The 26,930-nt window shown below is 39.6% G+C and overlaps 2 protein-coding genes and 1 long non-coding RNA gene across 3 annotated transcripts; 1 reads left to right on the forward strand and 2 right to left on the reverse strand.

The window, feature by feature from the left end:
• Positions 1–1,076: 1,076 nt before the first annotated feature.
• LOC116504058 (platelet glycoprotein IX-like) lies at positions 1,077–6,092 on the reverse strand. The gene is made up of 3 exons (XM_032210885.1): positions 5,804–6,092; positions 2,060–2,605; positions 1,077–2,024 (listed from the first exon to the last, which is right to left on the reverse strand). The coding sequence occupies exons 2-3, from the start codon at positions 2,602–2,604 to the stop codon at positions 1,916–1,918; spliced, it is 654 nt and encodes a 217-aa protein (XP_032066776.1). The 5' UTR covers position 2,605; positions 5,804–6,092; the 3' UTR covers positions 1,077–1,915.
• Positions 6,093–7,788: 1,696 nt separating this feature from the next.
• On the forward strand, positions 7,789–16,228 carry LOC116504823. Its single transcript, XR_004254858.1, has 3 exons — positions 7,789–7,892; positions 13,347–13,402; positions 16,149–16,228. It is a non-coding gene; the product is annotated as an uncharacterized LOC116504823 (long non-coding RNA).
• Positions 13,486–17,254, reverse strand: LOC116504822 (platelet glycoprotein IX-like). The gene is made up of 2 exons (XM_032212035.1): positions 17,178–17,254; positions 13,486–14,445 (listed from the first exon to the last, which is right to left on the reverse strand). The coding sequence occupies exon 2, from the start codon at positions 14,414–14,416 to the stop codon at positions 13,817–13,819; it is 600 nt and encodes a 199-aa protein (XP_032067926.1). The 5' UTR covers positions 14,417–14,445; positions 17,178–17,254; the 3' UTR covers positions 13,486–13,816.
• Positions 17,255–26,930: the final 9,676 nt, after the last annotated feature.

The following is a 26,930-nucleotide window of genomic DNA, read 5'->3' on the forward strand; positions in this document are numbered from 1 at the left end:
GGTTTTTTAATAGTCATTATGGTAAAATTCTTGTTATTAGATTATTTTCACTGGTTTTGTTAGTGAAAATCATTCTTACTATTGCAATTTCTATTTGTATGTTTTGCAGTCTTCTTGAATGTATGATTTCTCCTAAGTTGCAAAAAAAATTATGTTCATTTAGAGCTACCATTCTCACCATTCACAGTTATCTTGGCCATGATAAAGGGAGTAGCCCAAGTAACATGGAAGTACCAGGTTGATAAAAGTTAGCTTAAATTGTTCCTTTTTGTGTGTATTGCCTTCAAGCAGTGTTGACTCCTGGCAAATGCCTGGATAAATCCCCACAGTTTTCTTGGTAACAAGTGGTCTGTCCTTGCCTCCTCCTTCAGATGCTTAAAGGCAGATTAAAACAATAAGGCTGCAGAAATATTAGTGAACAATAAGCATCAGTAGACATGAATTCACACATTTTTAAAAATCCAAAATAATGCAAAGGTATTCATGAAATTTTTCCATGTATTTCAAAATAAACACAAGTGAGTATTCCTGGGAAAGGAATAGGGTGCACAATCCTAAAATGTTCTTTGCCTGACTGCAAACATCTTCTATCTGTGGGTGATCTGGAAGAGTAGGTTGATTGCAGTGGTGGGTTTCAATTTTTTTTAGAACCTCTTCTGTAGGTGTGGCCTGCTTTATTGGAGTGGCTTGCCAGCCATGTGACCAGGTGGAGTGGTTTGTCAGCCATGTGACTGGGTGGGTGTGGCTTGACAGTCATGTGATTGAGTGGGCGTGGCCAACTTGTAAAATGTGGTGAAACTCACTTAACAACACTCTTGCTTAGCAACAAAAATGTTGGCTCAGAAACTCTGGCATTTGAAGCATGCAAGTCTTAAAGCTGTCAAGTTACAAGACCCTTGCACCCATAACCCTTTAGAAAAAAAACCCAGGGGTGTTCAAACTTGACAGCTTCAAGACTTTAAGGTTTAGATAGGACTCTTAGAGGCAGGCGGGGCGATTGGTGAGCCAGCCAATCAGTGAGCGGCAGGCAGGGCAAGCATGGTGCGGAAGGGTGGGGGGAGGGAGCTGGAATTGGTTCTAAATGGCATGGTAGATTTGTGGAACCTCTTCTATAGAAGAGGTTAGAACTGGCAGAAACTCACCCATGTTTGGTTGGTACAAAGTGTTAAATTTGGAGAGTATTTTCTCAAACTAGAGGCTAGAGGTTTTGAGGTCAGTACAATTATCTTGAATTGAATTCAGAAAAAGACCATTTACAACCAATACATATTTCTTTGAACTTGATAATAAGTTTTCCCATGGAATCCTGGAAGGAAATCATATCTGCTGCTAACTGCTTTTGGTGTTGATAGATATATTAACAACAACAAAAACAGCAGGAAACATAGATAGATACACATACAAGTGAAGCTTCACATATACTACTCACTGCATTAGTGTAAACAGAAAGTCTTTAAAGAATTTCTAATTGTGGCATATACTAATCAGTATCTGGAGCATTTGAATTCTGCTTGCCAAAAACTGTTTATGGATTAAATGAAAATGACCACAACCAGGACAGAATCCAGGTCAATAGATGCTAAATAATTCAGTATACTGATTTATTAATCAAATGCCATAATTGGCCACCTGATCTTTGACTTGAATTATAGCACAAAAATATGGGACATGCTTTCATCAGATGATTTCCAACATGTTATGAAACTCAAAAGTATGTTTAAAATGAGATACTAATTCTTTGGTTTCAATTTTACCTTAGAAGCTGCAAATTATGGTCTTTGGTCTGTGTAGATATCCTTAATGAGTTTCTGTTCTTTAAAATGAATAATCTAAATAGTCATGCTTTTCAGTTGACCGTTTCACTTTTAATGATAAACAGAAATAATTTGTTTGACCTTTCTCTTTGTTCTGAAACCTAATGCACAGTAGTCACAAGCAGTGATGAATGGCTTGGTACTCTTTTTCCTGTTCTTCTTTCCAGTTGATCAGAAATAGCAGGCAGTCTTCCTGGGTCTGGGGCAGTGCGGGGGGGAGGGGAGGCGGAGTTGGTCATAAATTCTTGTCATAAACATCCACTTTAAACGTAGTCCTTTTTGTTATCAAGAAACAGCTGATAATAAAAAGAATAAGAATAAAAAAGAAGATGAATGCATCATTGTACAAGAAATCCGAACAAAGTGTACGAGAAGTGAAGCAAAACTGCAGTTCGTTCCTCTTGAGCTCAGATATCATTTTTTTGTGAAGTGCAGGAGGAGAGAAACACCTAACATCATTAGAAGCTAAGGTTCCCTCTTGGTCTTCCAACCAGTGTTTCAGATACAAAATCCCACAGTCACAATGCCATGGATTCCTGGATAGATTGATGATCTTCAATACCTGAAGATGGTCAAATGCTCCTGCGGGTATCGTGGCTAGCTTATTGCCCTGGAGGTACAACTCTTGTGTTTGACTCGGCAAAAGTGGAAGCACCATCATTCCCATGAAGCTACAGTTCAGTTTTAGTGGATTGTTTCCTGGTGGAGAGCATGTACAGTTGTGTGGACAGTGGCTGGCAAAGGCAGCTTCAAGAAACAGAAGAATCAATAAGCCTTGACATGGGATCATTCTGAAAATTTAAATAAGGATTATTGTATAAAGAAATAAATTAGTATAAGTTTATGAACATTTAGTTTTGCTCAACATTCTGCACAATAAACCTGTAAAATATGTCGAAATATCCAACCTTGGCATCTTTAAGACTTGTGCATTTTAACTCCCAGAAATCTCCAGCCAGCATGGAGATTGAAGTCCATGGGTGTTTGGATACCCCTGATGTAAATTAATATTTCATAGTATATTTGGATAGGTGATTTAATATTTTAATATTTTGTGCTGCTTATCAAAGATTCCCCTTGGAGTTGTGGTTTACTTTAATATTATAGTTAAAAATATTTTCATATCAGACACAGAATAAATTTAGCTTTTGCATTATATGATAGACTAAGTTGGATCTTCTCCTGACTATCCCTTTCAAATAAGAAATCAATAATTTTATAAGCAGCCAGCAGGAAGGGAAAGTTAATTTTCATACGAACAATTTATTTCTCATTGTGTTAGGCCATCTGTGAAGCACAAGATGAATATTTTCCTTCAAAGGTTAGCACTGATCTTTACAAAGGCATAGAAACATTTTTCTCAGTTCTGAAGTTTCAGGTCTAAATCTTTTCAGTTCCTAAATGGAATTGTGGACACAACCTACTTACAGAGAAATGCATTAGGATGCAACATGTTTACAGAATAAATTAAACATATTCAGCTCTAGGGGATGCTGTTTTGAAATTATGGGAAAGTGGATTCTAGTAGGTTTTGAAGTGAAGGATCACATATTTTACACAGAATCAAATCAAATAAAATAAAATCCATAAAGGTTTGAAGAAACTTTATTGGTCTGCTATGCCTATGCAAAATTTAAAGAGTTGTGATACATAGTATAACACCAATTTATCAGATTTCACACAGTCCTAAAAAAGTGATCTGATGAAGGGGGAGGAATGGACAGATTATTAAATTTAATTCACATCTGTGATCAGCAGAAAATTATTGGGTCATCATGAGAGAAAACCAGAATCTTATCTGTGTTATAGAATTATTGTAAGAATAAAGTAAGTGAACATTTATTATCTCAGTGGAGGAAGGATAGGAAAATCACAAAAACAGCAGTTTCTGCATATCCTGCCTCTATTTACAGGTAGTCCTAGACTTAGGAGCACAATTGATCCCAAAATTAATGTTGCTAAGTGAGACATTTGTTAAATAAGTTTTGCCCCATTTTATGACCTTTTGTGCCACAATTGTTAATCATTGCAGTTGTTAAGTTAGTCACACACGTTTAAGTGAATCTGTCTTCCCCATTGACTTTGCTTCTCAGAAGGTCATAAAGGGGAAAAATCACATGAGCCCAGGACACTGCAACCACCTTGAATATGATTCATTTCTCAAGCATGTGAATTTTGATCACCTGACCATCGGGATGCTGCAATGGTCATGTGAAAAATGGTCATGAGTCACTTTTCCAGTGCTGTTGTAACTTGGGTCACTAAATGAACCATTGAAAGTCTAGGACTACCTGTGTGCTAGTGGCACATTTTTTGAAAGGCTGAACATGTAGGCCAGTGGAATCATCTGCTTAGTCAAGAAACAGATAGGTGGAGATGAATGCAGAGCAGAAAATAATCTGAAGCCGTTATCTCAGACATTGCTCATTTCCAGACTGGTTGGAAAGACCAAAAAACGCAACCCCAACTCATATAAAAAATACCTAAATAGTAAAAGCTTTCCCACCTTTACCTAGAAGTGTTCTGAAGCTTGCTGTGGTCACTGAAACCTTATTGGTTGTAGTTCTTTTGGGAGGGGGGAGGGTTTAGGATTTTTTAAATATTTACCTTTCTAGACATTTAGGATATTTTATGGTTTTTCTTTCTGTTTTTATTCTCTTTTATAACGTTAGCAGTGCAAAGTGTTCTCTCTCTAAATTTGGGTAAGGCAAATAAAAGCAAATAACTTTGTGGACCTTACATCTGGAGAGAAATGTATAGAAATGTATAGAACTTTAAAGCAATAGCTGAATATACCACTACGAGCTAAGTGGAGACAGGGGAGGGATGGGGGTGGGGCCCTGTTTTGGCCCTTCCCCCTTTGCAGCTGCTGCTGTTTCGTATGTAGCAGCAAATTTGGATGTATTCTCAAAACAAGGTAAAATGCCTATCTCTGATAGTAAGCAGCAAAATGTGAGGCATGCAATTTTTCAAACAACCCATTCAAAAAACGTAATTATGCATCATAGGGTAAAAGCAAGTATTTAAAGCAATTAAAGCAAAATTGCTTTTTTATGTTGTTTATATATGCCCTGGAAATATTACATGTTTATTTTTAAAAATCAATTTTCATTTTAAAAAGTAGGTCCTCTATATTTAAATAAGGACCTGCCAAATCCAGATGTTCCACATGTGAATCTGATTTTTTATTTCTCCATATAGCTTTCACTTAATGTTCTGTGGGTCCAAGTATGCGAAATTCTCTTTTGGGGCTCCTTCCCTTTGTGGTTTTATTTTAGGGATTGTGGGGTTCCATTTCTAGAAATTCTTAGATGCCCCCAATCTTATTTTCACACATGGATAATAAACAATAACTTGAACAATGGAAATGGAAGGTTTATGATAGATTCTGCTATCTTATGATAGAAGACCACTTATTCTATTAAGTTAGCAAAAAATAGAAACCATTTAAAAGTTTTATAAATTCTACAGTATAAAATGGAAGAGTTTGGGATAATAACAATGATTAATAATGATGTTGTAGTGCCTAGAGACAGCAGAAGAGAAAGAACTGGAGAAAAATCCCAAAATGCAGAGACTTGCAAATAGAATAGAATGACTATGGCAAAAGAAAGCAAAGACAGCACCATTAGTAATAGGCACCTTGGGCACAAAGCAGCTGCAGCATCACTTGAACATCATTGGTATTGACAAAATCACCATCAGTCAATTGCAAAAGGCAGCTTTACTTGGAATAGCTTATATCCTGCAATGATACTTTTAACCCTATGAAACGATATCTGCCTATGCCAGGTCCTTGGGATACATTTGATAGATGGATAAAAATGCCAAATCCAGTCTAAACATCTGGCTGACTGTATGGCCAACAAAAACAATAATTTATTTTTATTACCTTTGGGGGCTTTTTGCAGGGTTTTGTTTTTGTTTTTTAATCTTTATAAGTATAAAAAGACATAATAAACACCTTTGATAACAGAAAAAGAACTTACCTCAAGCCAAAGACACATGAGAACCTCTTCTGCACACCCTTGCATTCTCTTAATTTTGTTTGTAAATAGTTACATTGATTTTCAGCATCTCAGCTTTCAACCCTGTGCATTTTTCAATACAGGAAAAGATAGAACTGATTCACAGACCACGTCACCTTTCCAAAGTTCTCCAGGAAACATTTTGCACACGATCCATTTTCAGAGGGTGGCATAGTTATTCCAACTTTCTATGGGTTGTTACAATGAGAACTGTAATCAACAGCACACCCTATGGAAATCCATGTGATTGGCTATGTAGGAAGTATCCCGAAGCTTATGAAAGAAGTGGCCGGGGAAGATAAGCTTGTGATACTCCCTCATTCGCCATTGCAGCTTAACTCACTCTGTCTCTGGAAGAATTCCCCTGATAACAACACCCTGGTTCCTTCTGATAAGAAGAGCTCTACTTATTAGAAAAGCTGCACTCCTTCAACAATTCTCCAAGACCTCTAAAGTTTATGTTTCCCAGTGCAACATTTTTACATTATCTGCTATAACTAACTTCAGTTCTGAGTTCTAAAATTATCTTTAAAATAAAGAAGCTTTTTTTTAAAAAAAAAATGGAAAGTGAAAATTAGTACACAACTATGTTGAAGTGAATTCATTGAACAAGAATCAAGGACTTTATTTCAGATGTTTCATATGTTTATAGACATTTCTCCAATTTAAAGCATAGAATATTAGGACTTGTGTCAGGGTCTTCCTTCCATTTTGCCTGTGACATGAAACTCATATTCCTAATGAACTTTCTAGAGCAGAAAATATTTTTATGTTAATTTTATATGAAATAAAATGATGTAGGTTTGCCTTTGCACAAAAACCAATTATCATATATTGTTAAAACAGCAATAATGATGGAATTTAAATACCACACACATAATGGAGCTGCAACTCATTAATTTATAAATGATGCAAAGCTTACAATGCAGTTACATTTCTTTGCACATCATTAGTGAAGGATTTGTTTCCATTGCTGAGGGTTTTTTTTCAGGCAGTTATCATGAAATAGCAAATTATAATATTTTCAGCAAAGAAGTGTTCTATAAAGCAAAAGAGATTGCTTGTGGTTTTGAAGACTTAGGGGTCCAACCCTGGGGTTTCCAATAGGGGAAATCCCCAACCCAGCTAGTTTTCTTTGTGTAACAGCCAGTTACTGGTTCTCTATCACTTTTTCATTTCTTTTGACGAATTTGGATAATATTGACTTACCTTTTTAAAAAAAAGAATGATCCAAAAACTAAAAATGTTGACTGTCTACTTGTCCTTCCCATGGTATCTATTGATTAATATGAGTGACATAATACTGGCTTAAAACACAGCTGCTATGTTTTAAGAGTTCAAGGGCAATGGTTGCCCCTTCGTTGTGGATTTCTGGATTGAAGCTTCCTTGACTAATTGGCTTAGTTCTTATCTGGTATGCCAACTGCACCGTTTCCTAGATCAGGAAGCCCTTCATACAGCCACTTATATCCTAATTGCACTGTGTCTTGACTATTGCAACACTATCTACATGGGGCTGTCGGTGATCAACCAGAAGCTCCACACAAGTCATGGACATGGTTCCATATGACCATGTAGACAGTGGTGGGATTCAGCCAGTTTGCACCACTCCGGGAGAACCAGATGTTAACTTTCTGAGCAGTTTGGTGAACGGGTTGTTGGAAGAAATCATTGGTGCAGAGAACCTGTTGTTAAATTATGTGAATCCCACCACTGCATATAGCACCTCTGTTTCACGAGCTGCGCTGGTTGCTGGTTTGCTTCCTGGTGTGATTCAAGATGCTGATTACCTATAAAGTTCTACATGGCATAGACTGGTTACTTGAGAAACTGCCTGCCTCTGTATCTGCTGCAGCCAATTGGCAGGGTTGGCATGCTCTGTGTTCCCCTGATTAAACTATTGGGACTCCTGAAGGGTGCCTTTTCTGTAAGCATCACCTGCCCTTTGAGACAAGGTTCTCTCTGAGATCTGGATAGACCTCCACTCTGCTGCTGTTGTTTAGAAGAACTTCAACATCTGGCTTTTTACCCAGGCCTATGGCAAGAAAGAGTAAGACCCTTCACTTCATCATGCTTTCCTTGTTTTATCTTTATGTTTTATTGATTTGATTGTAATTTCTTTTACTTTTGTGAGCTACGTAAGGTTAGGGTTAGGGCACAGTCAGGTGTGGTATTAGACATTTAGACATTTTTTAGACATTTTATTAAGACTTATAGGCCGCCCTTCTCCCTGAGGGGACTCAGGGCGGCTTACAATCACAAAGGGAAGGGTGTGCAGTAACAAAAGACAAACAATAAGTGACCAAAAATAAAATGATAAACCACAACATGCATTCAACAATTGACACTCGGGCGGGTAAATTGGAAACCTATCCCCAGGCCTGCTGGGAGAGCCAGGTCTTGAGGGCTGTGCGGAAGGTCTGGATGGTGGTGAGGGTACAAATCTCAATGGGGAGATCGTTCCACAGGGTTGGAGCTGCAACAGAAAAGGCTCTCCTCCGTGTAGTCGCCAGTCGACATTGACTGGCGGATGGAATCCGGAGGAGGCCCAGCCTGTGCGATCTAATCGGTCGGAGGGAGGTAATCGGCAGAAGGCGGTCTCTCAAGTATCCAGATCCACTACCATGGAGTGCTTTAAAGGTGGTCATCAGTACCCTGAAGCGCACCCGGAGACCGACAGGTAGCCAGTGCAGCTCGCGGAGGATGGGTGTAATGTGGGCGAACCGCGGTGCGCCCACTATCACTCGCGCGGCCGCATTCTGGACTAATTGCAGTCGCCGGATGCTCTTCAAGGGCAATCCCATGTAGAGCCCATTGCAGTATTCCAGCCTAGAGATCACAAGGGCTCGAGTGACTGTTGCGAGAGCCTCCCGGTTCAGGTAGGGCCGTAACTGACGGACCAGGCGAACCTGGGCAAATGTCCTCCTGGTCACAGCCGACAGCTGATGGTCGAGAGTCAGCTGTGGATCCAGGAGAACTCCTAAGTTACGGACCCTGTCTGAGGGGTATAAAATTTGACCCCCCAGCCTGAGTGTTGGAATGTCGGCCAAATTATTGGGAGGAAAACACAACAGCCACTCGGTCTTGTCCGGGTTGAGTACCAGTTTGTTAGCGCTCATCCAGCTCTTAACGGCCTCAAGGCCCTGGTTCATCACGTCTACCGCTTCATTGAGTTGGCACGGGGCGGACAGATACAATTGTGTATCGTCCGCGTATTGGTGGTATTTTATCCCGTGCCTCCGAATGATCTCGCCCAGCGGTTTCATGTATATGTTAAATAGTAGGGGGGATAAGACCGAGCCCTGCGGCACCCCATATGTTAGGGGCCTCAGGGACGATCTCTGCCCCCCGACCAACACCGACTGCGACCTGTCCGAGAGGTAAGAGGAGAACCACTGCAAAACAGTGCCTCCCACCCCCACCTCCCGCAGTCGTCGCAGAAGGATACCATGGTCGATGGTATCGAAAGCCGCTGAGAGGTCAAGGAGAACCAGGATGGACGCATGGCCTCCATCTCTGGCCCTCCAGAGATCATCGGTCAATGCGACCAAAGCAGTTTCTGTGCTGTAACCAGGTCTGAAGCCAGACTGGAAGGGGTCAAGATAACTAGCTTCCTCCAAGGCCCGTTGAAGCTGGAAGGCCACCACCTTCTCAACAACCTTCCCGATAAAGGGGAGGTTGGAGACAGGACGATAGTTGTTTAAAATGGCTGGATCCAAGGATGGTTTCTTCAGGAGGGGTCTCACCACCGCCGTTTTAAGTACGGCGGGGAAGTGCCCCTCCCGAAGGGAGGCGGTCACAACCGCCTGGATCCAGCCATGTGTCACCTCCCTGCTGTTGGCAACCAGCCAGGAGGGACACGGGTCCAGAATACAGGTGGAAGCACTTACAGCTCGAATGGCCTTGTCCACATCCCCGGAGGCAACATCCTGGAACTCAACCCAGAGATGGTTTACCAAGTAATCCCCCTGTGTCTCGGCTGGATCTACTGCGGTGGAGTCCAAGTCCGACCGAAACCGAGCAACTTTGTCCGCCAAGAACTGGGCATAGTCCTCAGCCCTACCCTGCAAGGGGTCTCCCACATCCCTCTTATTAAGGAGGGAGCGGGTGATCCTAAACAGGGCGGCTGGGCGTGACCCATTCTTTATCATTAGTTAGGCTTGCAATGGCTGATGAGAGGGTAAATGTCTGACATTTGCAAAGCTAGTCTCTTTCTGTAATACAGTAGGATAATAAACTTTCCCTACTGGGAATTCTATAAATATGTTGGGACTATACTTCCCTGAGCAACCAGCTAACATTTCCAACAGTGATGTGTTTGCTTGGGAATTCTGGGAATTTTAGGATAACCCGCTCCCTACTAAATAGGAGGGAAGCGGGGGAACCCTTGCAGGGCAGAGCTGAGGATTATGCCCAATTCTTAGCGGACAAAATTGCTCGGTTTCAGTCGGACTTGGACTCCATCTCTGCAGTTCCAGCCGAGGCACAAGAGGATGAAGTAGACCACCTCTGGGTTGAGTTTCAGAATGTTGGCCCTGGGGATGTGGACAAGGCCATGAAGGCTGTAAGTGCCTCCACCTGTGTACTGGACCCGTGTCCCTCATGGCTGGTTGATAACAGCAGTGAGGTGACACGAGGCTGGATCCAGGCGGTTGTTACCGCCTCTCTTCGGGAGGGGAACTTCCCCGCCGCGCTAAAAGCGGCGGTGGTGAGACCCCTCCTGAAGAAGCCATCCTTGGATCCAGCTGTTCTTAATAACTATCATCCAGTCTCCAACCTTCCCTTTCTTGGGAAGGTTGTTGAGAAGGTGGTGGCCTTCCAGCTCCAGCGGTCCTTGGAGGAAGCAAGTTATCTTGACCCCTTCCAGTCAGGCTTCAGACCCGGTTACAGCACAGAAACTGCTTTGGTCGCATTGACCGATGATCTTTGGAGAGCCAGAGATGGAGGACATCCATCCATCCTGGTTCTCCTTGACCTCTCAGCGGCTTTTGATACCATCGACCATGGTATCCTTCTGCGACGACTGCGGGAGATGGGAGTGGGAGGCACCGTGTTGCGGTGGTTCTCCTCCTACCTCTCGGACAGGTCGCAGTCGGTGTTAGTGGGGGGGCAGAGATCGACCCCTAGGCCCCTAACATATGGGGTGCCTCAGGGTTCGGTCTTATCCCCCCTACTATTCAACATCTACATGAAACCGCTGGGAGAGATCATTCGCAGGCACGGGATAAGATACCACCAATATGCGGACGATACCCAGTTGTATCTGTCCGCCCCGTGCCAACTCAATGAAGCGGCGGACGTGATGAACCGAGGCCTTGAGGCCGTTATGGACTGGATGAGGGCTAACAAGCTTGTACTCAACCCGGAAAAGACCGAGTGGCTGTTGTGTTTCCCTCCCAACAATTCGACCAGTACTCCATCACTCAGGCTGGGGGGTCAAATTCTACACCCCTCAGAGAGGGTTCGCAACTTGGGAGTCCTCCTGGACCCACAGCTATCCTTTGACCACCATCTGACGGCTGTGACCAGGGGGGCACTTGCCCAGGTTCGCCTGGTGCGCCAGTTGCGACCCTACCTGAATCGGGAGGCTCTCACAACAGTCACTCGGGCCCTTGTGACCTCTAGGCTGGAATACTGCAGTGTGCTCTACATGGGGCTGCCCTTGAAGAGCATCCGGCGACTTCAGCTAGTCCAGAACGCGGCCGCGCGAGTGATCGTGGGTGCACCTCGGTTCACCCACATAACACCTATCCTCCGCGAGCTGCGCTGGCTACCTGTCGATCTCCGGGTGCGCTTCAAGGTGCTGCTAGTCACCCATAAAGCCCTCCATGGTAGTGGATCTGCGTACTTGAGAGACCGCCTTCTGCCAATTACCTCCCTACGACCAATTAGATCTCACAGATTGGGCCTCCTCCGAATTCCATCTGCCAGCCAGTGCCGGCTGGCAACTACAAGGAGGAGAGCCTTTTCAGTAGTAGCTCCGACCCTTTGGAACGAGCTCCCCGTGGAGATTCGTACTCTCACCACCGTCCAGGCCTTCCGCATAGCCCTTAAGACCTGGCTAGCCCGTCAGGCCTGGGGACAAAGATAATCGCCCCTCCTGAATGATGAATGAATGTTGCTCATTATTTTACTCTATGTTTGTCTACGTTATTGTTTTTATGTAAGCCGCCCTGAGTCCCCTCGGGGAAAAGGGTGGCCTATAAATGTTAATAAACCTTCAAACCTTCAAACCTTCTTATCATTAGAGAACCATGGTGGAAAAGACTGATATAGTGCATGATTTATATCTCATATAACCCATGAGAAAAATGGGAGTATTAAGTCTAAGTTGATGAAATAAATTAAGTAAAACATTTTATCATTTATAAAAGGGCTTAGACTTTAAGGAGATAATGATAATCCTTGATAAATCCATGGTTTGCCATGCTTGGAGCAGTTTCATTTAAATTTATGGTCAAGACTAACTGAATTTATATCCAGACTAACTTAAATTACATATTTGTAATATGTTACAATGATTAAATTTTGATCCAATGCTAGTTAAATAATTGTAATTTCATGCAAATACATTTATTTCTGCCATGCTCTCTCTAGCATAAAAAAATGATTTTGGATGAAAAACCCTTAAATTCAAACATGATATCATCTATATAGAATATAGACAGGTGTCTTCTGAGCATAACTGAGAACTCTTCAATAATTTGAAGTATATTTGTGGAATAAAATAAAGGAAATTTGTGTTGTGGAACTTTACTAGAATTGGTGGAGTGTGTACTATCAATTTGCTTCATTTAAATCAATAAATCCAACACAATTTTCAGTGATATAGTGCTTATTAAATAATAAGATGCACTGTGGTGCATTATTCTGAAATGATTATCACACGTTGTAGACTAGTACTACTCAGCCTATACATTTAAGACTACAGTTGATTGAAGCAAATTGAAGTCCTTGGATACGCCCATATTCTAGTAGATAACTGTCAACATTCACTAGAAATACAAAAACTGTGCAATTTGTCCATTTAACTCCCTTAATTCTTCTTAGAGCAAGCAAGAGGATAAATAACAAATACATATTGTGAAATAAATAATGGGAAAATATACAGAAAGATCATAAATGGAAACCATTCCACCCCCCCACCCCAATACTGTAGATATCTAGAATATGGTAGTGCAATTTCATACTAAAAGAATAATCTGAAGCAGAGCTTGGCAAAAAGCCCAAGTAGAACCCTGTGAAGGAAATATGGATGTATTTGTGACACAGCCACCAAACTCACTCATCAAATTGCTGAATAATTGTGTCCATATTTTTTTTGAAAAAATTAATCATCCCTTCAGTAAATGGTTTGGTAACTTCCAATTTCTAAATGGATAGGGATTGCAACGCTGCAAAAATAAACTATTTTCCAATCCTAAATATTCTGACCATAAAATATTTTATCAGCGGAACCATAAATTATACAATGTAGCTTTCTCATTCAAATTCTTTTTTTCAGACGGAATTGCAAAAAATGAAAGCTCTAAATTCTCAGCCCTGGTATTCAGTGAATATGTGAGTAACTCCATTTTTTAATATGTAAGAATATGCTTTATTATCACACTGAACAAAATTTGTGTAAGATCAGGATTATTTATTCTCTTTGTGAATGATTATATGGCTGAATGACTGAATGCCATAGCAACAGAACCTGTGATACATGAAAACACATTTCAATTATGCATATCGGAGCATTAATAAGTATAGTACAATTACATAACAAAACAACTTATCTGTCAGAATTATTGGCTTAATATCATGATAGTGATTATTGGCATACACATATGGAAATATGTGTGTGAGAGAGAAAGTGTTATATCTTCACCAAAAGAGGCCTTTAGTTGTGACTATAGGCACTTTCAGTTCACAAAATACAATATTACATGGATGGTTTTATTCTTACAGCTTCTTACTGCCCACTTCAGCATTTCATTTGGACTTCCGATTTTCCAGGTCATGGAACTGTAGCAGTGGGACTTCAGAAGAATGCTGCTTTCTGCTGGCTTGCAAAACTAACTGCTTTGAACGTTGCAAAACGCATGCTGCTAAAATTAAGACAATGATTGCCAAAATAATCAGACCAAGGTCCGTCCAAAAAAAATCAAGGCAACTAATTGGCAGGGGTTTCCTACATCCCTCCAGTTCATTCCCTTTCAGCTGGCTCAAGGCCTTCATATTTAGAAAAGCTGGAGTTTTACAGGTTGCCTTTGCAAGAGAACTTTTATTGAAGTCTGCCAGCCACTCCTTGAGATATAAAATAGAGCAGTCACAGTGCCAAGGGTTGTTGGAAAAATCAATTTCCTCCAAGTTGGTCAAGTTATCCAAAGCACCAAGAGGAACAGTGGTCAAATTATTGTTTTGCAGATGAAGAATTTTGATGCTTGAGTTCAGGAGGGGCATCTCCTTGAGTTCCATCAAATTGCAGTTGGCTGCCCAACCCCAGGAATCAAGACTCTTGCAAGGACAGAGCATGCAGATCCAAGCTTGGGTTGTGTTTAAGAGCAACAACATGATTAGCCCTTTGATCATTGCGAGTATTGTAGCTGCGTTGCTTGTAGCTGTGGAACAACAAAAACAACAACACCATAATATGTGTGAGCTCATATCTGTCCTATTCAACTAGAAGATGGGAGTTATATACAAGAACATCAGGAGGTGACAGTGGTGCTGCCCAAACTGTGTGTTTAAATTTGGACCCAGAAGGCAATCTGTGTTAAAGTGATTTTATATTCTTAGTTAGACTTTCCAAGTTTTCTACATGGGAAGAAATTTGATCACCAAAACATCATGATAAGACAGTGACTGAAGAACAAATATAGATTCTCCACTGGCCATATCTCTTAGATAATCCCTCTTCCCTTCTTCCATATTATTTTAGATTTCTCTTTTCACCTCAATTACTCTGCTCAACAGCCATAAGTATTCATATTTTTTGGATGCTTCTGATGCGTTTGTATTTCAACAATAATATTTTGCCGTTGAATACATTAACCCCATGTTTCAATTCCAGCCTTTCTCAGTTGGGGTTGTATGAGAGATTGTGATTGAGAGAAAAAACTTTGCATGCCACCTAATTAGCAGAGAACTGGTTGTTAAATTATTTGAATCCCATCACTGCAACTAATGTTAGCATTCCCAGTGATAGGATAAATGTTCATGCATTGCAACTCACATTTTCTGTTTTTGGTAACATTGTAAAATGTGAATTGTGTAGGTTAGAAATGAGTTGTATAGTGGAGTTTGCGTACATTTTGTTTTTTTTAGGCAAGGTTCCCTGGGACCTGAGCATTATTTCAAGGGTTCCACCAGGACAAAATAATTGAGAAAGGCTGGTCTATTCAAATTTAGTCAACTCCAGAAATGTCTAAAACAGAACATGAGTTTCATGCCCACCCATTCTGAGGAGGTCTGCAGAGACTATGATTGGCGGAGAGAGGCCCTAAAGAGGTTCTGGAGTCTCATAAGGTCCTATTTGCCATTGTTTTAACCTCTTCCTTCAGGACAATGTTTTTCAACCTCTGCAACTTTAAGATGTGTGGACTTGAATTCCCATAAGTCAGGTTTAGACATCTTCAAGTTGCTGTGGCTATGAAATACTGCATTAGTGATAACCTGTCATAGTAGTTATTTAGTAGTTTACCGCACTAGCTTTCAGAATTGATATAGATCACCCACTACATTAGGGTGGCTCTTTCTGTCTCCAAGGAATCACCACTGCTAAGTGATGAGGACTTTTCTACCAGGCAGCAGTTTCACACACAGGATCACACTACTAAAAAAATTAAGCTCTTTTAAAATAACATCTCTCCCCACTTTCCTCCCTCCCTCTTCTTTTTCTGTTCTGTCTTTGATGGCTCATTCAGCTGCTCATTTTCCGAAGACTACAGCTTGCGTTGTTGGTGATACATTATACAGCAAACATCGATGCATCTTTCATAATCTGATATTATCATAAAAGCTTTGCTTTTCAATTGAGTCAATGCATGCATTCAGTTGAGATGAAGTACTAAATAAGCCAATGACGCACAGACATTTGAGGCTTTCAGTTCTATGCTTCTTATGTATGCGTTCTTTTTGTTAAGACATGACACCCTACCTAACATAGAGAGTGAGCTGATGTTTTAAATGGGTCTTTGAATAATTGTAATGCTATGTGGATGACCCACTTTTCTAAGGCAGCACAAATAGAAGACAATCAGATAGTTATTCTCGTATACGTTGGATGTGCATTAACTTATTTTTTTTTATTTGATTTTTGTAGCCGCCCATCTCAACATGTGACTCTGGTTAGCTTTATCATTCATAAAATCACAGAACTGTGGAGTTGGAAGAGACCACAAGATTCAGGTAATCCAACCTCCTTCAGTGTGCAAGAAAACCAGTTAAACTGTTTTCAAGAGGTGGCTAACCAGCCTCTTCTTAAAATCTTCTAGAAATAGAGAATCCATAAGAGGCAGAATGGAAGTGGCTTGAGTCAGTTCCTTTGTCTTATGGCTGAGAGAAATGTCTGACCCAACCCCACACAGGTAGGCTTGGGCCTAAGGGAGGACTAGAACTCACAGTTTACTGATTTCTAGTCTAACATTATAACAACTTTACCGATTATGAAGCGGGGTGTTAAAAATGTTCCATTATATATGTCAAATGCACTAGGTATGCCATTGTTCTGACCTAGGCTTAACAGAATCATGAAACAGACGTTCCTCTTCAACCTCCTTACTGTCCGAGTCTGCCGCCAGCTCCACTGGCAGCTGGCAGGTCACAACAGCCACTGATTTCACCAGTGCAAAGTAGAGAAGAAAAAAGATAGCCTGTTTCTTCTAATGAAGCCTGGAATAATCCACCGAGGGCTTATAGGTTTTGTACAAAGTACAACAACACCCTATTACTATTATTCAATTTTATTATATAAATTGTCCCTAAGAATCTTTAGAACTTATTAAAGTACAGAGAGATGGTGCTCAGAATGCATTTATCAGTCAGGGTAAAATGAATGATTCCCCAAAGGGAATATTCAATCCTTATCTCAGTATGAAGTACTATTTATTAAAATGGTTAGTATTTACAGTAGGAAAAAAGGGATTTGTTTTTGTGGGTGTGTTTACTCATGAAGAAACTATGATGTTAAATCAGGTTTTAGCTGCTTAAAAATGGATATGCTGCAGATTATCTTCAGCAATTTAACATGAAAAATAAGCAAGGTTAAAGAAAAAGAGAAAAGGTGCAAAAAAAAGGAAAAAAAGAGAAAGAACGGTGCAAGCTAAAAAGAAAATTGAATCATATTTCTTACCTTTTTTAAATTTTTGTTTAAATTCAGTGTGTTCTTCTCACTGGAGCTTCTTAACTGGCACCAATGGAGCAAATGCAGTAAGTGGGTTTTTTTTAAATTCAGGAAGGAAATGAGTTTAGTAAGGGCTCCCCACAGAAGACAAGTCTCCATCATTATCTCCTGAACTGAAGGGCCGCTCAGATGCAGGATGTTTCCTGTGGTGGTGGGAGGAGGGAGAGATTCCTTTAAGGATGCACATCTTTCTCTCTCATCCTTGCTCTATGCTCGCCTCACCCACATCCATGGTTTATGTATTCTACCCATATCCATGGTTTATGTATGCTGGTCGGTCTCATAACAAGAGACATTGAGACTGCAGGGAAAGAAACAAACTTGGTCACATGGACCACCTGTCTCACTCAATAGAATGCTGCTTCAGAGAGAATTGGGAATTGCAGGAGTGACATTTGGGCCCAGTGGTTTTGGCTGGAAAAACAAGATAAGTGAAATGCACCAGTGAACAGTGGCCCAGTCTGAAGAAGATTGGTTTTTAATGGATGAGATTTGCCTGATTTGTCTGCAGGAGGTCAAGAAAGGATGGCATCTGCAACCATACAATTGAAACCCTGTTGTTGTTGTTTTTATATGTGTTACATGCATGGGTCATATAAAAAGTCATACTGTTGCAGCTGACTTTTTGGCTCCCATGGATACCTCCATGCCACTGCTTTTGACTAGGTTAATAAACAGCCACCAAGTCTTCATGCTTTATGATTATCATAGAAAATTTTGGACCTTGCAGACCAGCTCTCCTCTTCCTCAGATTTTTATACACATGATTCTCACATGACCATGATTCTTCATCCCCCAAAGCCTATGCAGAATTTTAAAATTAATCAACTTTAAATTAATCACAATTTTTTATGTTTGTAACTTGGGCTCCCTGTCTCTTAAAAATGATGATAAATGATTGTTTTAAAAGAAAAATGAGGAGTCAAAAGAAATCTTGGCATTAAAATTGTGCCATGCTCCACCACCTGTTTTGAGATGCTGTTTAATTATTATTTATTTTGAAAAACTGGCCTAAAGGGTATCTAGGTCTATTCCTTAGCACGCTAAAGATTAATTGCTAATCTTTCTTTATAAGATGATTTATAGTACACATTTGTTTCTTAACATTTAAGAGCTGCTTGAAAAATAGCTACAAGCAGGAGAATAAACCTTTTCAACCCTTTTCAAAATAATCTTCATGTGGAAATAGAAATGGTTCCCATTAAAATTAACACCCTGTCAGCTTGTCAGTTCTGTTGCCACAATCTGTTGCTCAAGAGACTTTTAATGAATGCAGTGCTGGAATTGACTAGCAAAGATTCAGTCAGTCAGTTCGTTCAGCACACTCCCCCCCCCAAAACCCCGTATCTTATGCATTTCCTGTCCACCTCATCAGACTGTGTGAGGAGAGGGGGAAGATGTTTTGATTCAGAGAATATTCACAGAGCAACTTTCTAAAGGAAGTCTAAATGTCATTCCTCATCTTCTTTATTTATTTTACTCTATATTATTGCCATCAAAGCACTCCTAGCTTCAAACTAATGTTTTCTGGAGACTCCAAAAGTGTAAGAACAATCAGCTGAGGTAGAGCGTCCATTGGGGGGGGGGGTTCAAAAAAGTCAAATGGCAGTTGCACAATTGAAAGCCCCCCTGTGTTTTTATGTGTGTTACTTCAATTATAGGTGGGACATGGTTTTCATAATATGAATGTGGCCATTTGATTTTTTTTAATACTTCCTCTTGAGGATGCTCCTGATCTGAGAAGTAATCTGTTTGCTTCCACTATGAGTGGAAGCCACCAGATTAAAATTGGCTGAGCATTTAATAAGTAAGAAATTTGTTGATTATTATCCATTCTCCTACTTTATGAACTGGTTGGTTATTCCATTGATTTCAATATATTGAGAAACAGGCTTTCCGAGCCTATTTTCTTCCCTACTTCTGATTTTCTTTTCCAACATGCTCATGATTACTACTTTTTTATTTGTTTAATTTAATTTAATTTAATTTAATGTGCATGCCACCCATCTCACCTAGAAGTGACTTATGCTTGTTGCCCCCTTAACATATTCCATTTTAGAAGTGAAACCTGTTTTTTTTTTTTCTCAGCATCACTTGGGCAATTCTGGTGACATACAGTATATTCAAGTTCACGCCCAGAAAAAAAAGAGGTCAAAAAAGCTGAATTTTGTTGGCATGACAGGTATCACTATTGACACAGAGAAACCCAGCACTCAGTTGACATTCAGTTACAGCTACTGGTCCCTCCAGAATGAAGAAAGAGGAATCCTATCAGTACAGCAAATAAAATGGCATCTTGGGAGACATATCATTTTAGATCTAAATAAAAAAGGGTGCTTTTCTGCAGATGTGGGTATCCAGTCAGCATCTCTTTAATTTTCCTAGGCATGCATGGCTACTCTATAAGCTTTGGAAAGTCTTAACATTCTAAAGAATCCGGTGACAGATATGGTGCATGCATACATGCATACCCCAAAGCATCTTTTTGAGTTTGGATCCAAAATGAAGCACATCCCCAATCTATTTCTCATCCATTTCTCTTTCCCAAAACATAGCCAACCTTGGCTGGTCTCAAAAATCAAAGCAAGGTGGAAGCTGGTTAGTACTTGGATAGGAGACCATTAGCAAATATTAAGATTGTAGACCACTTACAAGATGATAAACCTCCCAATTTAGCTGTCAGTCCTAAAAATTTCTCCCATCCAAGTACTAACCTGGTCCAACCCTCCTTAGCTATCCATTCCAGACAAGGCTATCCAGATGCTATCACCTGCTGGGACGCGCTATGAACCTTATATAGCATTATCATAACATGGGCAGCTGGAAGATATGGGGAATTAGTTATTTCATTAAATGCAGGACACATCTGAATGAATTCCACAGCATCCCAGATAATTCACTTTTTGAACTGGCTATGGTTCTTGCTCCTTCATACCTAAAGGGAGGAAAAGAGAGAATTAATCATTGCACATATTGGTTCAGTTGGCTTGATGCATAAAAACCAAAGAAATGTCTTGGAATAAAATTAACTTCTAAAATTAATAATTTAGCAAAGGTCTATTATATGTCCTTGATAGGAAAATATTACAATTAGTATTTTTAATTAGCATTACAGCAATAAATATATTACTTGCATTGTTATTGTTAAACATCTTCCTGTCTGTTTGATGCATGGAGAACTGTGAATATGACAAAACACAATGAATAATTTTATAGAAATTATTAGATAGAAATTGTAGAAGTGGTATATAAACTGGAAAAATGAGTATTAATTGTATCAAAGCCCTACTCACCCATCTAATGACCAAAAAATTTGTGGAACATCACTTCTAGAATTCTGAACAAGTTGTGGTTTCAGTTTGGGGTCAAATAAGGAAAGAATATTTAAGCATTCTGCCTTGGCTAAGAAAAAGATAGAGGACAGCAAGGTTGATATATGGTCAGTTCCTCAACAATTGAAATAGTGCTGAACATTCTGATGCATTTCCCTTAACACCCATAGTTTGCAGCTAAACAGCCAACACAAATTTAAAATCCACTGGAAAAGAGATTTAGGCTGAAAAATAGACTATTAAGGAATGATCATTTTTTAACCTGTCCAGTAAATAAAATAAAAATTCTTTTGCCATTGCTATTTTATTATTGGGGCTTGTCCTTTCATCTTGCTTGCCACAGAAGGAAGTTACCCAACTAACATTCTCATGATGCTACCTCCATCTGGTTGCCAGCTCATTTCTCAGGCATCTTTAGGTGATTTGGTATAACAATTTATTTATTTCTCGTCCCAACCCAAGATCTCCCATGTGGACAATCAAGGGCACCATAGTCTGAAGATGATTTGGCTAGCTAGAGGTTGGGGACTGCCCAGGTCTTATTGATTGGGTAAATCTGCTGTAGATATGCCATTTCCTGCAGATCTGGTTACTGGGCCCTGAAATACCATTGCCATTTTGTATTGCTATGGAGATAGCACTTTAAAAAATAGTAATAGATTTCCCCCTTTTTGAGATATTTATTTTATTTATTAAATTTATATGCCACCCATCACACTAACAAGCTATGATGACCTACCAGGAGATAAGCCTATCAAAGTTTGATAGGTCATCAACAACTGGGAGAAGAGACCCTGCCTGAGGAGGCTGGAGGTAGGGGAAGGGGAGAATGGAAAGAAAAGGGAAAAAAGGGAATAAACTACAGGTTATGGGAACAGAGAGGAGAAATAGCTATAGCAGCTCAGGAATAGAGTTTGTGAAGCTTGAAGAAGAGCCTTGGAAAAGCTGTTCAAGAGCTTTCCTTGATGGTGAGCTAAACAAAATGCAATTGAACTGAATTCAAGGAGAAGGAGAAAGCTGCTGTGGCAGAAACTCAGCTTCAGTCACTGGTATGGAAAGGGAGGGAACGCATCAGTGGTGGGTTTCAGGAGGTACGCCTCGGTACGGGCATACCGGAGCCTGCCCGGAACACCAGGTACCATTCCAGTATGGTGCTCTGGAGGGCCCACCTGTCTGTGCTCCTTACCTGTCTTTAAAGTCTTCGGTGCTTCCGCACATGCGCATGGTGCATACAATGCATGCGTGATGCTCCGCTGAGCAGCTGGAGCATTGCAGAGGCTCACAGAGGTGTCGCTGGACAGTACGACGCATGTATGCATGTGAACACGCGCTACACGCATCCATGTGGACAACGCCAGGCCCGTTCCAACCATACAAGTTGGAATGGGATCCAGAACCCACCACTGGAATGCATTCTCTATTAGTTCCATAGTTTATCCCTGTGGGAAGGGAAAATGTTGGTTTCAATAATGGAGTTCTCCTAAAGGAAACACTAACATGGTGCAGCTGAAGACACTGAGCAGTTTTACCTCAGAGCCTGAATTCACTTCTCATCTGCAGTCATCACCTGGTCTTCAGTGTATGTCTCAAGCTCAACCCTTCTATTTGCGTAGGGACAGAATAATGCTTACCTACTTGATTGTGTAAACAAGAGTCATACCTGAGTACTAGTTTGGATATGTTGAGAAGGGTTGGACTCTTTAGTATTTAGTAAGTAACAGGATTGCTTTTGGTTAAACCAGAGAGCAGAAAGTGACACTGGGAAATAAGGAAGGATCGAGGAAGAAAAAGGAGAGACATGTGGATAGTTCATTGTAAAAATAACATTTGAAATAAACAACTTTATCTTTTCATTTTTTAAAATGTCTATCGTATTTATATATGATTTTATATTTTGTCCCACTATGCTAGCCTATGATTCCTTCGTTTTTCAAAGAGTTGACACAGTATAGTCAGGACTTTTTAAGACCTTGGGAAGCTTGGGGCAGAGTATTCTTTTGAATACTTCCAACTCCAGCCTTCTCAACACATGCTTCTTGCTGCAGTCTACATCTACATCTATCTACCTATAGCTATAAATCGGGGTGAAATTCAGCAGATTCCGACAGGTTCTGGAGAACTGGTAGCAAAAATTTTGAGTAATTCGGAGAACTGGCAAATACCACCTATGGCTGGCCCCAGAGTGGGGTGGGAATGGGGATTTTGCAAAATCCTTCCCCCAGGAGTGGGGAGGTAATGGAGATTTTGAAGTATCCTTCCCCTCCCATGCCTACCAAGCCACGCCCATAGATCCGTTAGTTAAAAAAATGATTTTTACCACTGCTATAGATGTATAAAGTAAGCCAGTTTTGTGCAGTGATTGAGGCATACCAGGCTAGAAACCTGAGTTTCCATTCTACCTTAAGTACAAAATCAGCTGGGTGACCTAGGCCAGTCATTTTCTCTAGGAAGGAAACAATGGCAAACCATTTCTGAAAATACTTGTCAAGAAAACCGTGGGGATTTGTCCTGGCAATCTCTGAGAAACACATTGAAGACAATTGTATTCAATTAGACACAACTGAACATAGGGGAAAAAACCACACACACATGACCCAACCTATATCTATCTTTTCTCCGTGTGTTTGCTTTTAAAGCCAATATTCCAGTAATTGTGAATGCGTAATAAGATTGGTAATTCTGCAATAAGTCTTACTATCATATTGTAACTTAGTTTTGCTTTGAATTAAAAAAAAAAGGAAGATCCATTTGGTCATTTCAAATACAAAGTAACTTTCAGAAGGGATTTCCTCAAGTGTGGAGACTGGATCAATAGTTTTCACTTCCCTCCTTTAAAAATGTCCTTGGTGGAGTGTTATCCCTGACTGACCGGATGTGCTCAAGGTACATTAATGTTAAAGTACATGCTAACGTTTACATTGAACACTTAGTTTGATATTAAGTTGAGAGAACGTGACTCTTTGCAGAATTTCACACATCTTAATGGAAGAGCTAAAATGTAGCAGACTCTGATAAATGTTCCACTTTCTTGCATTCTCAAAGGTTTCTTCCAATGGACTGTTTTCTTCTGGGAATTGATTATCCTGTCAGTTGTGAGCTTCGCTTGCGTTCTCTTGTAAAGTGATTCATGCATACAAATGGAGTGATTGAAATCCTGCTGCTCTTTGGGAGCTGGAATTTAGGCTATTTGGATTAAAACTAAACCTCCAGATGAAATACATGAATTTGTTCAATGAGAACAAGCCTATGTAAACTATTCCAGAACACAAGCTATTGTGTAGCATTCAATCACTTTGGGTTATCTTTCATTTCTCTTAGCTATTTATAGTTCAATTTATCTATCTTCCTACTCTGATATTAAAGCACTTTTCTATAATCTAGTATTATAATATATATATTAAATTGTGACATTGCTTCTAATTCTTTTAACAAAACAGTTGACAGCCAAGAAGTATTGTCATCCATTGAAAGAAAATCTACACTTATTAAATTATTATTGAACTCTCACATGTGCCATAACAGGATCTAGATTAGTGAGACTTGGGTTTAGAATAGGTGAGATGCAGAAGACCAATATTAAGAAAGTCTTGCCATTGTTTTAAAAAATGGAAATGGAATGGAATTTCAGAACCAGTTTAGTTTCCATAACATTAAGAAATAAAATATCGACTCTAATTCTATATTTATAAAGCTTTTATTGTCCGATTTAAGCTGCAAATCAGCATCACATTCTTCAAGACTTTACTTTGTTATAGTAGGCAATTTGATAGATATCTTTATATTGTTTAACATCTGTTTTTTTTAGTTTAATTAATGGGAAGTTGCTTGAGAAAAGATTGGGATGCTATTGTTTGTGAAATGAAAGCCTGCAATGAATAGTCATCAGTGCACATTAAATAATGTGCTGTTATTTATGGACTTTTTAATTTCCTGGGTAGTTCTTCCAATTGATCTATCAAATGCAGGTGTTTACAGCAATGAGGATTGAAGTGAGTACTGTGCATTGCTGGACCAAAAATTATAGAGGTGGTGAACTGGGAAGAATCAATTTAATTTTTTTTCTGCCTTTATTTTTTCATATAGATAAATGACCTAAAACAATTGGTACAATTAATGAGTTTTCCATGAGAAAAATAGGTGAGAGGATTAAGGACAATTGGCAAATCATTCAAAAAGAAAATTGCAGTCAGGCTTAGCATTTCACAGGAACATGTGGATCACATTATTGATGTTCTTCAATATTAAACGATTTTTGCAAAACAGGTTCCTATCAGTCTGCCAACAAAGAAAAAAGCTTGACATCTGCCATCATTTGTTGTCACTGCATGAGAATGAAGGTAAGGAAATTATTCACAGCATTGTGATAGCTAATAAAAAAATGAGCTTATCATTATGACCAGGAAATGAAGCATCAATCCATGCAATGTCATTACAAAGCTTCATCTATGAAGGGATGAAGTCCCCTCCCCAGACTTCAACAGGAAATTTCATGACTTTAGAGCACAGATGGTGTTATTTACATGGATTTCCTTGAAGGCAGATCACATTGCAACACTGAAAACTTTGAAAGAAAAACAAACAATTTGGCATAATTGGGGGGGGGGACCCAAGAAATTTTGTTGCATCACAACAAAATTTGGCTACTAAAGAGACAATTGGAAAGTTGAATCTCACTATCTTACCCCATACCCCATACAATCTAGATTTGCTGACATGTAAGTTTCAGGTTTTTCCCAAATTGAAATAATGCCTTCAGATGCATCAATTTAACTTGAAAGAAGAGTAAAAAGGGCTGTCAGGATGTGGTTGCAGAGACAAAGTGTGGAATTCTTTGGTGATAGCTTGGAAAAACTTGAGCATCATTGGTAGAAGTAGTAGGGAGAGAATAATGGAGGTTGTATGGAAACATAAATACAGACAATAACACAGCTCATGATGTTGATGTAGAGTTTTGTGGGTCATATTTATTTTGATTTTATGGAATATCACTTAAGGTCATCATGCATAAGATAGGCATCTTTATAAGTTTGTAAATTACAATTTTCTGATCTGGATTGGAAGTCCCCAGACTAGTACTGAGTGATGAAAATAAATACAGAATATAATGTTTTGCACTCCTGTCTTAACCCACCTATTTTGTTTCTTTCTTTTTTCTTATAAAAAATCCCACACAATTATCCAGGACTTATACTACATTGAACTATAATACAAGTACTAGATTATATTATGGGTATATAGCAACAGTTGTTATTTAATATAACAACTTTAATAGAAGTGGAGTGGAGAACAAAATACAGGTTTGAGAAATGCTACATCCATAGAAATAATACATGGAATTGCTTCCTCACAATATTAATCCCACTACTTCCTGTTTCTTTTCTGCTCTTCTCTGAGACAAATTCACAGTTTGATTAAGTGCCATCAAGTTGTTTTCAACTCCTAGTGACCACATAGATAGATCTCCTCCATGACAGTTTCTCCTAACCTGTTCTCCCAACCGTGCATTCATCGCTACCATCCATCTTCTCTGAACAAGTGTGTTCATTTTAAAATAAATGATCTGTGGATCAGCAGCATAGAGATGACCCAAGATCATTTGGGGTGGAGAAGCTCAAGGAGCCATCCAGAACAACACTTCATTATGGATAAAGGAGGAAATCAGCAACAATTTTTTGTGTGTGAAAAAAACATTTTAATTCACTGCCTTCTTGTGCATCTTGTTGTGAAAAAACAAAATCGCATTCAACTCTGTGATATTACAGGGTGGCTACAGAAAAGAAAGGTTTCTGGCACAATTCATTTTAGTAGCTATTTTATTTCTATTTTTTTAATACCCTGCATTTATAATTTTTATAAATTTCTCAAGATGGCAAACTTACCTAATACTCTTTTTCTCCTCCTATTTTCTCTATAACAACAACCCTGTGAGGTGGGTTGGGCAGAGAGAGAGAGAGAGTGACTGCCCCAAAGTACCCAACTAGTTTTTCATGCCTAAGGTGAGATTAGAATTTATGATCTCCCTATTTGTAGTTTGGTGCCTTAGCATCTTTTTCTCTCTGTATACTCTGGAAAATAGAGTTGCTACCATCCAAATTCAGTCAAGATTATTTTTTTTAAAAATCTCTTTGTTCACAGAATGATAGTTCAGATCAACTTTCAGATAGGATGAACGATAATTTTTGTATAATAATTCACCCTTGAAAAGTCCACAGTCAAGGATATATATATTCCCTAAATCTGACTTCAAGGACATCATTTCGCTCCCATCCTCAGATTCCCCATAATAGCATTTGACCTTTTTCACATCCTGGTGCCTCTTATGGAGATAATTAGATTCTGTTTTATAGCTCTTGGGTTGTAGTCAATAATC

Source organism: Thamnophis elegans, chromosome 2 (assembly GCF_009769535.1).
Source record: "Thamnophis elegans isolate rThaEle1 chromosome 2, rThaEle1.pri, whole genome shotgun sequence".
In the NCBI taxonomy this organism is placed as follows: Eukaryota; Metazoa; Chordata; class Lepidosauria; order Squamata; family Colubridae; genus Thamnophis; species Thamnophis elegans.

Excerpts from the sequence above, each read along its gene's own strand:
- LOC116504058 (XM_032210885.1), bottom strand. The coding sequence starts at position 2,604 with ATGATCCCATGTCAAGGCTTATTGATTCTTCTGTTTCTTGAAGCTGCC. Across the intron at positions 2,025-2,059 it reads AAAGTGGATGTTTATGACAA|CACTGCCCCAGACCCAGGAA; the intron begins GAATTTATGACC and ends CCCTCCCCCCCG.
- LOC116504822 (XM_032212035.1), bottom strand. The coding sequence starts at position 14,416 with ATGATCAAAGGGCTAATCATGTTGTTGCTCTTAAACACAACCCAAGCT.